The 15271-nt window shown below is 36.8% G+C and overlaps 2 protein-coding genes across 2 annotated transcripts in view; one reads left to right on the forward strand and one right to left on the reverse strand.

Annotated features, from left to right (window-relative positions):
- Positions 1-15271, reverse strand: part of LOC107043570 (potassium channel subfamily T member 2) — a 169943-nt gene that overhangs the window by 61846 nt on the left and 92826 nt on the right. Inside the window, exons 4-5 of the mRNA XM_029126494.1 lie at positions 7969-8068; positions 6536-6734 (exon numbers count right to left, since the gene is read on the reverse strand). Of these exons, the coding sequence (XP_028982327.1) occupies positions 6536-6734; positions 7969-8068 (299 nt within the window). The remainder of the gene's footprint in view (positions 1-6535; positions 6735-7968; positions 8069-15271) is intronic.
- LOC107043599 overlaps positions 6262-15271 on the forward strand; it is a 9951-nt gene continuing 941 nt past the window's right edge. The window contains exons 1-8 of the mRNA XM_015265154.2: positions 6262-6928; positions 8507-9050; positions 9563-9704; positions 9769-9909; positions 10629-10876; positions 11243-11472; positions 12672-12958; positions 13030-13195. Of these exons, the coding sequence (XP_015120640.1) occupies positions 8568-9050; positions 9563-9704; positions 9769-9909; positions 10629-10876; positions 11243-11472; positions 12672-12958; positions 13030-13195 (1697 nt within the window). The 5' untranslated portion in view covers positions 6262-6928; positions 8507-8567. The remainder of the gene's footprint in view (positions 6929-8506; positions 9051-9562; positions 9705-9768; positions 9910-10628; positions 10877-11242; positions 11473-12671; positions 12959-13029; positions 13196-15271) is intronic.

The raw sequence follows: 15271 nt of genomic DNA on the forward strand, positions 1-15271 counted from the left end.
CGGATTCGGATTTCTCATACCCGAAAACATGAGAAAACACCTCAAAACCTTACCGCACTAGAAGTGCACACGGGAAGGGGGTATTGCGTGTGGACTATTCTTTTCTCAGTGTCTTTTCGCTGCCTGGCAGGGACCCCGTATGTGAGGATTTGAGATGCTTCCTCAATATAACTTTGGGGTATAGAGTGGGGGTAAATGTCCAAGGTGCCGAGACTCCGCTGTATCGTTTGAAAAAAAACAGGAAAATTATAAAAATATAGAAATAGGGATCCAGGTACGATATTTCTCGGCCCAATGCCGGCTCAAGGTTGGTCCAAGAGTGGTCGACTGTCGGCTTAATGTAGGTCTAATATCGGCAGAATGCCAGCTTAATGTCGGTCTAATGTTGGCCCAATGTCGGCGCCAGGTTGACCCAATGTTGGCTCAATGTTGGCACAAGGTTGGCCGTAGGTTATCCTAATGCAAAAAATTGGAATTTTCGAATTTGACGAACACAATGCTTCCATTCGGAAGCCAAAAACTCTTACTCCTCAACTTTGCATTCGAGAAACTGAAGATTATGAAGTGACAAACCATGGAGAGACACTCCCGGAATTATGGATTGTAATATAAACCTCGAAACCTAACTCCCCGGTAATGCAGTAATGGACCAATAACCGAGTTCCATGAATTCAGTATGACCGCACTAAACCCTGATGACATTCCGTTTTTCCCATAATACATTTTCGGGGAAGAAAACCACTCAAACTCGTGGGATGTAATGATGATAGCAAAACATCAAAGCTCAGGTAATTTCGGTGAATTGCCTTGTTTACGAGGCCACAAGCATCACGGAGTTTAATTGATGATTGTTTGTGGAGGACATAAATTGGGTATGGGAAATAGATATCCATATATCATTTATCACTCCCATCACTGGGCATGCACCATTAAATCATTCAAAATCTCAATTTATGTCGGTTATTTTCAAATTGCTGTCAGTAATGTAAACGAAATGTTCGGAATATCATAATCAATATCCTGATTATTGGAGATTCTAAAGATTGATTTGATGTACTGCATTAAATTATTTCCATCGTTTGAGCTATTCTAAATAGTTGGAAGTTAACGGAGAAGTACGGAGAGACCTTTGTACACTGAGAGAATCAATTAATTCTGTCGAAATATTATACAGGGAAGGGTAGGGCAAAACGGACCGCAGGGCAAAACGGACCACTGACAGAAAATTGGTAATTTTTGTTTTTTTTTCGTTCCTTCAAATTAGGAACACTGAATGTGTTGAATTAAAAGTGAGTTTCTTGGACCGTAACCATCACAAGGTTTTTATAGACAAGAACTGTCGTTGAACCGCAATTTCATCAGATTTGCTAATCACCTCAACCCACAAATGACTTTGAGAAACCAATATTTCCTAGGAATCTGTATGTCTAAAGGCAAAACGGATATTTTTATATTTATTTCATGTCTAATTAAGCAGTGCGACCGAAGCCATTTGACAGATTACATATACCTGCTACTCTCCACGTATTTCTTTTCTCCTATTTTCATTTCTACCAATTTCATTGATAGCAGGCTTCCGAATCCTTCCCAATGCTTGTGTTCAAAAAATAGAACCAAATATCCATGTGTAGGGTAAATGATTTTATCGACAGAAGCATCGAATTACCAGAGCCGGATGAAGGAAATTTTGGGAAAAGATAAAAGGAAAGAAGGGGAATTAATATACCCATCTTAGTGTTTATATGACACCTGACTGAAGTCTTAGAAGAATCGAGAGTTCGACACCTCGTTCTCTTTCCTCCGAGCCGGCCCACGACTAACATCTCTCAGTATTTTCGATTGTGGGATCCCAAGGTTTATCAAGTTGCACAAAGTGCACGTGCAAAATAAAAAACAAAAAAATTAACCCAATTACACCGTCAGACTGCAGCTGACATATCAGATAAGTTAAACATATATTATCACTAAACAAGGGAATCAACAAAGTAGATCATGGAGGAGGAGAGGGGCCATATATTTTTGTCATTACTTTCTCTTATATTTTTCAATTCAATTGTGTTGGGGTGATCTCAGTAATTTTTCTGTATCTTGAGAATTCGGGGAATGCGTTTATATGTGTATTGTATTAAGATCCATGTGGATTTAAGATCATTCATATATTTTTATTTGAATGGGTTATTTGTGGAGTGAGAATAAGCGGATTATAATTTTTGAAAATTGTTATCGAGGTCAGTCGGGAGGAATATTAAATTAAATGTTTTCGGAGTGATAATTTTGGACTAACGGGTACTTGTCATCTTGTTTAACACATCGTAATTTTGACGACTCTTAATAATGAATAAAAATGTTTGATGACCTCTTACGTGAGTTATTCATTTCAATCGTTATTCATGTTACAATTCTGACTGTTTGCTTCGCATTTGAGGATATTGAGTGGACCGAACTATTATTATTTAAAATTCTCATCGGAATATTAGCGATCCTATTATTGATTAATTTTTTAATAGTCCTGAGGTCGATCCTGTGTCATAATTTCGAAAATTAATGTTCGTTTCCTCACATTGAAAATAAATTTCATTACACATGTTATATGGCTTTCTCAGGTGAAATATAGATGCGTTAATTTTTTTTCTCAAGAATTTTGGGTGAATTGTTCCATCTCAAGAACTATCAAATATATCGATCTAAAATTTGATGTAGAAATGTTCCTTGACAATCCTAACTAGAAGCCAAAGTTTCAAAAGGTTTCCCTGGATTTTACCCATGTCATAGTACGCAAAAATGAATTCCGAACAAAAAAATACAAAAACGATGATATCCCCAAAAATTTCAATGGGATGTCACGTTTCATGGCATTTCTAGGCATTTTCATCCAAAATTGAGAAACCGAAAAAAATCACGATTACAAAACTTCGATTCGGAAGCAAAAATTATCAATTTTCTGTCAGTGGTCCGTTTTGCCCTACCCTTCCCTATATTATATTATATTTTTTGATTGAAAACCCTTCGTGTGGATACAATCATTGATTGAATAAGTAATCAACTGCTCATCCAATCGTATATATCTTTCCCCTAAATTAGTATTAGCTAACAGCTTAATACGATAATAACACCAAAGACGGTCTGAAAACTTCCGCCAACTTGTTTCTTCACCGGGTAGTATATATTAACTATGTAAATGATTCAAACTTCCGAACTGAGCTTAACTATACCTCGAGTAAATCGCAAAACCTTGCACCGGATCAAAGCAGAATCGATTAGGTGGTGAAAATGGCACTTGACCGGTGGTACGAGTAAACCGATTATGAGACGGATTAAGGAAGCAGATGCTAATGGAGTGGAGAAGTTTCCATCAATACCAGTAAATTTGGTACAGCGTACTGAATTGATCTCTTTCGCGGTCATTATTATTTGACTGGATGTATTACTGGTTTTTATAATGCATTCATGAGTGTCTGAAATGCAGTAGATTTCACTTTCTCATTTTTCCATAAAATAATAATGAAGTTTTCATTGTTTGGATGAAAGAAAAAGATCCGGTCATGCTAGTACTCAGAAAGAGGAATGATGTAAGAGATGAAACAAAATATTCTGGAAAGAATTTGATACGGGGTATCCCGAATTATAATGAAGAGATATAGAAAGTCAGTATTGACCATGGCCAGAAAAAAGTTGGGCCAGAGCCTAAATGTCCACATCTACATGAGCATACGCATTTTCTCCACAAGAGGGCACACTACAAAAACCAGGTGTCTGACAGTTATCTGAATTTAAGATGTTAGATGGTAAAAAACGTCTGAATCTTCAAAAGTGTCTGAAAATCTGACTAATGTCTGAAAATTTCAACCACCATTTCTGTCTGAAAATGATGGTAGACATTTTTTGTGTCTAAAAAATTTGAGGTATTTATTTTTAGATATTTTCTGTGTCTGAAATTCAGTTATTTATGAGCGATTCGAACATTTCACTATTAAGATATCTCACTTGATTCAGACGGAAAAGTCCATTCCAACATTAATTTTTAAGATATTTCTCATGTCTGATAAGTTGACTCATCCACTGCAAAAACTATTAGGTGTGTGAATATGACTCCGCCCTTTCCCAACAAATGTCGTTTTTAGTATTGCTTACGTGCAATAATAAATGGCAACAATTGTATTCGATAGTACTTTATGTCAGCTGTCAAACGCACTACGTGACATTTGGTTGGGATGTAAGCAACAAGTGTTTTTATCTTCGTGACAATGTCGGCTTTCGTTCCAAGTAAACATCATTTGCGGGAAGTGTTATTACACTATTATATTGCAAAGAAAAGTGTAGCGGAAACTCATCGTTTGCTTGTGGAGATTTACGGTGAGCATGCTCCATCTAATACAACTTTGACGATGGTTTCAATGATTTCAAAAGAATGATTTTGGCACTGAGGACAGAGAACATGGAAAACCACCAAAAAATTTTGAAGATGCTGAATTGGAGGCATTATTGGCAGAGGATTCTTGCCAAACTCAATCAGAATTGAATGCAGCATTAAATATTGAACGATCAACTGTTACAAAGCGTTTAAAAGCAATGGGAATGGTTCAAAGAGTTGGTAACTGGGTTTCATATGAATTGAAAGAAAGAGACATGGAACGTCGAACAACAATTTGTGAAATGCTACTTCAAAGACAGCAAAGAAAAAGATTTTTGCATCGAATAGTCACAGGAGCTGAACAATGGATATATTATGAGAATCCTAAACGCCAAAAAGCTTATGTGAAGCCAGGTGAACCCGGCCCATCCCAGCCAAAAAGAAATATTCACAGTGCCAAGGTTATGCTCTGCATTTGGTGGGATCAGAGAGGTGTTGTATATTATGAGTTGCTCGAACCCTCTCAAACTATTAATGGCGAAGTTTACCGATGACAAGTAATGCGTTTGAAGCGAGCCATAGAAGAAAAACGACTAAAATGGGTGAATAGGCACAGTAAATTAATTCTTCAACATGGCAATGCCAAACAGCATACCGCCCAAGTTGTGAAAAGATATTTAGATGGACAGGACTGGGAAGTGCTACTCCACCCGCCATATTCGCCAGACATAGCTCCTTCGGATTACCACTTATTCCGAACACTACAGCCAGATCTTACAGGAGAACGGTTCACTTCATACGAAAGTATCAAAATTTGGCTTGATAATTGGATCAGCTCAAACGACCAGGATTTCTTCAGGCAAGGAATACGTAAATTACCTGAAAGATGGGCGAAGGTTGTAGCTGCAGATGGAGCATACTTTCAATAAACTTTTCTCTAATTTTCTAAACAAGCAAATGTGTTTTATTTGAACAAAAAATGACGGAGTCATATTCACACACCCAATAGGTGTCTGAAAACCATCTGAATTTAAGATGGCAGATGGCAAAAAACGTCTGAATCTTTAAAAATGTTTGAAAATCTAACTGATGTCTGAAAATTTCAAACACCACTTGTGTTTGAAACTGATGTCTGTATCTTAATTTCAGACATCTTGGTGTCTGAAATTGAAATACCTCTATTGATTCAGGCACATTTTAATCTCTCAAAAGTGTCTACAAGATCGTCCCAAAAGTGCTTACAAAAGTGTCTGAGATTCAGACATTAGTTTTCGCAGTGTTGCTTCACATGCGAAAGGTTCCGAGTTCAAAACCCGGCCGGGTAGAAGGGTGAGATCTAAACAATTTAAAGTCTTGATCATCATCGCAGCATACCCCAACCGGGCCAAAACGATGTAAAATAACGATTAAAAAAAAGGGTGTGGCAATCAAGCATGTGTACTTTCAGTGATGTGTCAATCTTTGACGTGGACAACTGGAGGTGGACAAAGTGGTCGCGCCCATTGCTGCGTGTAGACTTCAAAGCGGTGCTCTGCCCTCTTGTGGAGAAAATATGTGTGCTTACGTGGATGTGGGCATTTAAGCTCTAATCCAACTTTTTTCTGGCCATAGTCAATACTGCCATATGGAATTACATTTGCGCTCATTTTTTAATTTGTGAATACCGATAGGATTCTCAACTGATGATTTTTTTTGTGGTGCGAGTCACAAACGAACTGTTGTTTCGAAGTTTATTAACGCGTCTCGAATATTCTATACCGTCATTGTCGAGACGGGCGTAATTCTGTACTTGTCTCTCACGAGATTTTTGGATGGTTCTCGAACCTTCCATAACAGAAGGTATTTAAACTCACACGCTCCCCGACGAATAGCTCAGTTGAATTCAGTCCGATTTATATATTCGATGTAAACACATCTCTGCGATAAAGACAACGCCTTTATATTCCACAACCACGAGTTATTATTGTGTCTCTATACACATAATACGCTACATTTTTTCTACCTCCGGAGGAGTTCTGTACTAAATTGGACTTCTATGTTGAATTAATATTTTTCATCAGCTGATGCTTGAAACTTGTGCAATTTAATCCTGAAAAGGAATGAGAGGGGAGATAGAAAGCGAAATATTCAACTGAAAATTTGATACGAGCTATTCCATAATTATTATAACGACCAGAAACATACCTTGTATCCGAGATAGGCGAGTAGCAATGCCTCGGCAAGAGATACCATCGCTAGAATAACCTGAACGACCCACAGCTCTAAAGGTCGTCTCACCCACAGAATTGCGTCCCAGTTGATGGTGGAGTGGTCTTGAAACTCCTCTTCCGTGAGCATCTGCGATGCCAGGATTTCCGACTTGTTTCCTGGTGTACAACCGTAACTGAAAAGTAGAAGAAGCAATTGCAAGTGCGGAGTAGTGAACAATGTCAATCTCGTAAAGATGAGAAGCTATTATTTATATGGTGCACAGGGCAATTTATTGAGTGTTTCTTCCTGAGAATTTTTTCGTGAGTGCTTTCGGAGGGAAATATTAAATTCCAATTTCTGTCTCTTCAAGGAGAAACTTAGCTAAAGGTAATGGCTGAATTTCAGAAAATTTTGGTAGACGAAACAGAAAAATGGTACATTGTCAATGACGATTGCTATTATTCATTAATTTGGTGATTCATTAATTACTTGATTAATCAATTAATGACAAAATGAGGGAGACGGAATACAAATAGGATACTATTTGTATTCCATCTGTTATGACAATCTTGAGACTATGTTAAGGAGCAGTGGCAAGTGCAAGTTCCCAAACCATTTATCAAGTGTTTCTTCTTTAAGATTTTTTGGCGAATACTTTCGGGACGAAATATTAACTTTCAATTTTTGTCTCTTCAAGGAGAAACTTAGCAAAAGCTAATATCTGAATTTCAGATGATTTTGGTAGACAAAACAGAAAAATGGTTCAGTATCAATGATGGTTGCTACAATTAACTCATTAATTTGTATTTCTCCAGGCGTCATTCCTAGCTAGGACACTTACGTGGCCCATATCCATCTCCAAATATTACAATTATGTTGAATGAGATGATTATGCTACATACGATCTTCAATGAACACCCTTCATTATTGTTCATTTTTTTCAAATTTGAGAAATACTTGGTTACTTGATTTGAAAAATATTTGTTTTTTTTAAGATTTTTCTTAGGTAAAATAATTTGGAATAATTCTAAATGTTAATAATTGTCAATGGAGTTCATTCAAGATCATATGTAGGGGAGGATGGGGCAAAACGGCCCCCCTTCGATCGTCAATATTTTCCGATTCAATAATCCGATTGGGATGAGTTAGAGCTCGTTTTGAAGAATGAAAAATTATCTTCAAAATGAAGTTGAAACTGGGAATTTTCACAATGTCATTCACAAGTTATTGACAATTGAAGGGGGGCCGTTTTGCCCCACCCTCCCCTAGTATTATCATCCCATAATTCAATATAATTGTAATATTTGGAGATGGAGTTGTACCACCAGGAAATAACTGGCCTGGAGAAATACGCTCCTAAAAAAATGAATTCTACTCCGAAGAAAATAATTCCTTCGCAAAAGTATTTTTTTTAATTGTTCACTCACCATGACGCAAATGTAGGAACGTTGTCCGTGATAACCCTGAATATATAAAGGAAGCATGTTAACAGCTTGAAGAATAAATTCGCCACTCGTATCCTCAGACCTGTAAAAAAAAGGGTACAAGAGATTTATAGCGTAAGTATGGGTGAGATGGGAATCGGCGATTGTTCAGGAGATAGCGAGAGCAGACACCTCGCTGATTGGTATAATTTTTTATGGTTTCAAGACCAAAATATAGCACCGCATTTTAATCCGTGAAGCTTGAAAAAATGCGTCGGAAATGAAAAAAAGATGATCAGCTGTCCTCGAATTATTGCCCATTAAAGATGGTCCGTTTTCACCGACTCGCCTCTATATTCGCTATGAAAAATCAGACAGTATTGAGATAATGCGCGCAAGCCACGTATGAACTGGCTGTTGATAAGAATTTACGCAAATCCGAAGGTTTTTCCGCATATTCTCCTAGCCGTTCTGCAATTCCTGCAGAGGAATTTTTGTAATATTGGATATAAATGAGGCTCAAAATCCACCTTTGTTTCAGTATTGAAAAACTTCGACTTGTTCTTTTACTTGACAACGGAGTTGTCCGACATCTAGAAAAAATGGACAGACTCATGCTGACGATTTTCGTCATCGTGATCACCGCAAGCCTTCTGCGAGCAGAAAGACCTGTGGATCTGAAAGACTTTATAGAAGGTGACAAAAAACTATTCATGGGTGGAACACTAGCAGAGATATTTCAAGCTACCAGTGATATGGCTGACCAGATTAGAATTCATGTACATCCAATTGAGGGTACAAATTACATACTGTCTTCTTCGCCGACAAAGGAGAGAATTTTCAGACACATGGAAAATCTGGAGCGAAGTATGACGGGAATCAACGAGTTACACGAAGAGTATCAATACTATTTGTCACATACCAATGTGACAAATCCTCACACATTAAGAGATTTTGCTGAAAAAACGGTTAGCAGAGACAACGACATCATAAAAAACTTGAATGACATTTCTTGCATAATACTTCTGAACAAGGGAGTCGATCCATTCGACTCTCTTTTAATACTTCACCTGATTGAATTGAAGGTTTGGTCATTTCTACTATTCATTAGCCAGAGTATCATATAATAGTTGACTTACAACACAAAACCTATCGAATTCGTTAGAAAATTCTATTGAATTTCTGTTAAACTTTCTATTAGTTTTTGGCTGATTCTATTGACATATTCAATAGAAAACATTCAATAGAAAAAGTCAACAGAATTCGATTTTTCTATATAACTTATTCTTTTCCTATATTTTCTATAGAATTTGCTCGACTCATGATGACTCAAGTTTTTTTCGTTCTATTTTTCTTTTCTTCTCATCGAGAAAATCAAACGAAAAAACTTGAGCCGAGGAAATTCCATAGAAAATATCTCAATAGAATAAGTTATGTAGAAAAATTGAATTCTATTGACTTTTTCTACTGAATATTTTCTATTGAACATTTCAATAGAATCGGCCAGAAATTAATAGAACAGTTCAATCAAAATTCAATAGAATTTTCTAACGAATTCGATAGGTTTTTCTATTATATTTTTTCGTCCGTGTTGCAGTTAACATCTTCCTCGTCATGTGATTATCCGAGATCGCCCCACGACTTCATCTACAGTTTGTATAGAAGAATAATGCAAACGGAAAAGCTAGCTCTTCATATGTTCCGTTTTTCTTACAAAACACTTGAAGGGTTCCACAACAGTAAGTTTGATTTTAGTATTTGAACTTGAACTTGACTTGGGGATCACTCTAATATTCTGTGCAGGTAGTTTTGCATCCGAAGTAGACGCAAAGGAGAAGCGTTTCGCCAAGTTCACTCAAGCTTATAAAGATGTGTTCGAAGCTACACTTCGCCTATCACCGAGAACTCTACGACGTTGTCTTCCTATGGGACCTCATAAACGAGGTTTGGCTGATTCGAAAAGTGTCTGTTATCTGTCAACGAAGCTTTGGAGTTTTTATGAAAATTGAGAGTCCACACTCGGAAATGAATTATGAAAACTTCGAAGGTTTCAATTCATCCCCAAAAAAAGTTCTTGATTCGATGACGAGTCTTTAATTGATCTGTGTAGGACTGAATCAAGCTGAGAAAAAATGATAGGTATTCCAAGTAGATTTCATCGACTTGGATTAAGTATCTCCAAAAAAATGTCAAGTCGATTTGGCGACTTGATTTAAGAAGAACTCGATTTCATTCAAACAAACCTTGACTTGAATCAAGTCCTTTCCTACTTGATTTAAGCACGTGCTGACTTGAATTAAGTAGAAAGAGTATTTGAATCAAGTATCATTGGACTTTGTTTTCACGGTCGCTGATTGCACATACGATAACCGTTTTTTCAAAAACCTGCGCTGAGAATTTTTTCAGTTATTATCTCGTGAACTAATACGAATAGAGCGCAATGTCATATAACTCAGGAAACACTTCATAAAATTGTGACTGTTTGAAACGGCAAAAAAATTCAATGCAGAGAAATAAAATGAAGATAAGTATAAACATTTATGAATAAAATCTTCTGGACATCTCAACGGACACAAAAATGCCCCTGGCGTATGAACTAGATTGGGCTGATCTAGTAAATCAAGCCAACTGGCAAAATTCAATTGAGACATTCATTGTTGCAGGAATAACATTCCATGAATTCGAAAGGTTGTTGGGTACTGTGGTAGTTCACGAAACTGCTTTGAGGAAGAGTGGGAGTTGTTTTGGTGCATGCAGCGACGGCGATAGACAACTCTATGAAAAGTATGATGCATGTTTTAAGGGGGATTATGAGGAATTAGGACGTAAATTAGGACCACACTTTTGTTACGGTTCAGTACGGGATTGTATGTTCAAAAGATCCCCAGTGAGCGTGTGCATGGAGAATGAGGTGAGATTCAATTCAGTAGCGAAGTGGTAAAAGGAGATAATTCAATTTTGGCTATTGACCAGTTTTCAATGAATATCTCGGAATCTAAGGGAGCTAGCAAAATTTTTGTTACAACCTTTTTTGTGGAGCCGATTGAGTGCTACAACAAATGTAATTACGAAAATTTTGCTATCTCCCTTAGATTCGGAAATATTCCTCAAAAACTCAACTGGGAGATGAGTTGACTTATCTCCGTTTACCACTTCACTAGTGAATTCGACTGAACGAGCTAAATCAATCCGAAATTATGAAATCTACCACGTGGAGTTGTTTTTGTAGAAAATTTTCTGGACATTTAGTCAAATATACGAGTAATTCTGCTTTCAGGGAGACACTAACTCGCGGCGTCGTTATCACTGGTTCATGGATGGATTAGATAAGGTGTATGGCAAGAATAATCAAGGCTGTCCAGGAAAATTACGCACATTCGATGAATGGTGGAGATATTTTACATATTGTGAAATATGTGTATGTACTTGCATAGAAGATAGTTATGAGGGAAACGTTTTGAAATTTGTTAGCTTGAGAGAGGTGGTGTCAAACGTAACGGATAACATGTAAGTTGTGTTCGATCCACTGAGGAAAATCTGTCGTGAATTTCACAGGCGCGCTCGACTTTGAAACAAATTCAAAAGCGGGGACTGTATTTCAAAATTGCGCTGTTGAATCGAGGGTGTCTTCATCATTGCTTTCGGCCATTGGAGTCGTATTTTATGCCGTCGAAAAAGCGCGTCTTTAACCCCTCACGTACGGCGTCGATACCATGCGTCGACCCATAAGCTTGTCCTATCGGTGAGAAGAAATCATTTTCTCGAATTCTAAGGGACATATTGACACTTGGAAAAAATATTTGGAAAGTCAATGGAATTGTCTCTGCAGTGAACTATTTTTTTTAAATGCATTTATAATATTTTTTTCTATGAACAAAAGTTGTAGATGAAAATTTTCCATCGAAACGATTCAATCATATTAAATCATCTTGTTTAACGACAAAATTTCCCCCAAAAATTTTGAAATTTTTACTGAAAATACTTTAATGATCCTTCTATCGAATGGCAGAAGTTAAATTTCGATTTATCGAATAATTTGTTTTTTATAAATAAATTTTGCATGTTCGAAGATCTCGGCAACCAATTATCGGCAAACATTGAAATTGGAGGAAAAAATGAGGAAATTATGGGGAAAAAACAGTTCTTAGGGAGTTGATTTTACAGTTTAATGCAGCCAATGCATGTTATTTCAATTTTTTTCGTTCACCTGTTTTCAAGTTATCGCTCATTGAATAACGGAGTTGACGCGCCGCAAGTCTCCCGGCCGTTGGGACAAGGCGCGTTATATGGACGCCATACGTGAGGGGTTAATTCAACGTCACCGGTGTTGGGTTCAACATTAGAGGAAATCATCCAAAGGTAGGAACCTTTGGTTTAAGATTCCTCATGTTTTTTATTTCTATATCCATCAAAATTGAAGGCTTAGGAAGTTGATTCAATTCCTTACGTCATTAAATTGCAAAAGTCAGACTCGCAGGCCTTTGGAACAAAGATTCCCTCGCCTTTAATTCAAGAACTTGTTTTTTAGAAATTGTTTGAAATCAAAGTCCCGCGACTTTGATTGCATTTATGGTCACAATGACTTGAATTAAGCGTCGCGCCCTTGAACGAGCGTGGGATTTTTCTCAGTGAACAGGATGATGTAAACCTTGAGATCTCAACGCCGTCCCTTGATCGTTCCGCAATGAGTTCTTTCTTCCTTTAAGGATTGTCACTGGTCTTCAATTAGTAAACACAGGTTCGATAATTCAACTGAAAATCCAAACGAGCCGACTTGCACCAGGCGGTACAGTTGCGCCGCGCAGCAGTTCTTGGCAGAAATCTGAAGATCTTTCTTACAGCCAGACGGAGTCGGTCAAACGAAGGAAATACGTCTTCTTCGAATCGTCCGTCAATATTTTGGAGCCTGAGAAAGATATTGCAATTTTCACTGAGGCTAACAGAGCCATTAACTTGGATGCGTTACACGTACCGACGGATTCCCTCATAACTGGTTCGATCTTTCGTTCATCGTACGACTCATTACATAATGGAGAAAAAATGATGATTTGTTCGTTGTTACAGGCGTCAGGTTTTCACGAAAATCAGAAGAACGTGGTAAACCGATTCAACTGGAAATCCGAGCCACACGTTTTGACTATAATTCAGGAAAGTTACTCGATATTGATGCCAGTCGGTGGATTACAGCAGATGATATGAAGTCTACGCTTGATGCTTACAAATCAGAGAGGTATTTCGGATCAGTTTGTAAACGCTTACAATGAGCGTTCATAACGCATTCAAATCCAGAACAAATGGGAAATTGTTTTCGTCACGGCATAAGTAATATATTTTTGATAATAAATTAGCAATTTGATTCCGAATGCAATTTCTATGATGAGGTATTTTAAACTGAATTCAATGATTCATTGAATACAACAGTGTCGCCCTGTTGGCGATCAACATTGCCCCGATGTTAAAATTTTTCACATTTTCCTGAATATTGGTTTCAAAATACATTTTTTCAACAACAAAGGATGTAATCAATTTTGTGATCGAACTCGGTCAGGATGGCGTTGGGACGAAAATTTTAAATCACAATTGGATTCACTTAAACAATTATTTATTCAGTTATCGTCGAGAAACGATCGGTCACATATATTAATGCGTATATTTAGAGGCAGAAATTCGATTTGTCTGTGCAGAATTGCGTCTGCGGAATAAGTAGAAAAATCAAATTTTCAGGAGCAAAATCCACTAAAAATATAGCATAGAAACACCGAGCAAATTCATTATTTTGCATTGCAATGAGATGGGCGTTTTATAAAAAACAAGTAGAGAATAGAATATTTTGAGATTTGTTCGAATGAATTATAAGACAATTACACACTCTAAAAAAAAGTTACTACTCACCAGTACTGAATTCTACTTGGAAGTTTCCTTGTGAAAAGTTGGGAAACGACTTGTCCCAAGTACTTTTCATGTCCTTGGGTGAAGTACAATATTTGCTAAGCAAGTAGAAAAAGTACTAGGAGGGAGTACTTTTATTACTTCCTGTCAGCATTTTTCTTACTTCTCACAAGTAGTTTTAATGCTTGGAGCAAGTAATTTTTCTATTTCTCGCGAGTACTTTTATGACTTGATTCCAGTACTTTTGGTTGGTTATTTTGTTGGGGAATTTCATATCATTAATTATCATTCTCATTATCGTTCTCATTATCATTATCATTATCATTCTCAGATGACAATGACCAAATTTCATCGAGGGGAGGTTACGATGAGTTTAAAAATCGCGAGATATTGCAGTAAGATTTATCACACATTGATGATTGATTATTTATATATGTTGAAAGACGAAGAATAAGTGGGAAAAAAAACGATTATTTATTGTTTATTTGCCCCCAAGACCTTGAAAATGAAGAAAAATAGCACAGTGTACTCAATTTTTGAGCTACAGGGGTTTCCTTTTGTAAATTTTTCAAAAGATGTCTAGAATAACGGTTACGAGCTACTTTTTTTCAAAATTCGACTTCTAAATAGGCAATTTCATTCTTTGTCGCATAATGAAATTGCAATTTTCACACAAGATAGCTCAAAAGATTAATACTTCAATTTTTTTGTTCAATATAAAATATAACAATTATTTTGAGAATCATTTTGCTGGCTATTTCGCATGAATATTACCTTTTTTGTTATTAAAAAAAAGGACTATTTGGAAATTAAATTTGGAAAACTTAATTGGTAATTGTTATTCTACACATCTTTTGAAAAATTTTGAAAAAAAAATCTCTGTAGCTCGAGAATTTATTACACTGGACTGTAGTCCAGTACATTTCAATTTTCAAGCATTTGAGGGGCAAACGAACAATAAACAATAATTTTATTTGCATTAATTCTTCGTTTTTCAACGATCTCCATTGTATGATGAATCTTACTGTAATATTCCGCGAAAATCCATTGGTACTGGATTAAAGTAGGGGAGGGTGGGGCAAAACGGCCCCCCTTCAATTGTCAATAACTTGTGAATGACATTGTGAAAATTCCCAGTTTCAACTTCATTTTGAAGATAATTTTTCATTCTTCAAAACGAGCTCTAACTCATCCCAATCGGATTATTGAATCGGAAAATATTGACGATTGAAGGGGGACCATTTTGCCCCATCCTCCCCTACTATTACTACTTGTCTCAAGTATTTTTTCTACTTTTGAGAAGTACAGCTCGGTACTCAGTACAAGTACTTTCAGTACTGATGATGAGTACAGTTGGTACTTGTCACCAGTGCTAATTGTACTTGGAGCATAAAACTTGTATTCAGTCGATTTTCGA

The sequence above is a fragment of the Diachasma alloeum genome, unplaced genomic scaffold, assembly GCF_001412515.2.
Source record: "Diachasma alloeum isolate Michigan unplaced genomic scaffold, Dall2.0 Dall_scaffold_00603, whole genome shotgun sequence".
Taxonomy (NCBI): Eukaryota; Metazoa; Arthropoda; class Insecta; order Hymenoptera; family Braconidae; genus Diachasma; species Diachasma alloeum.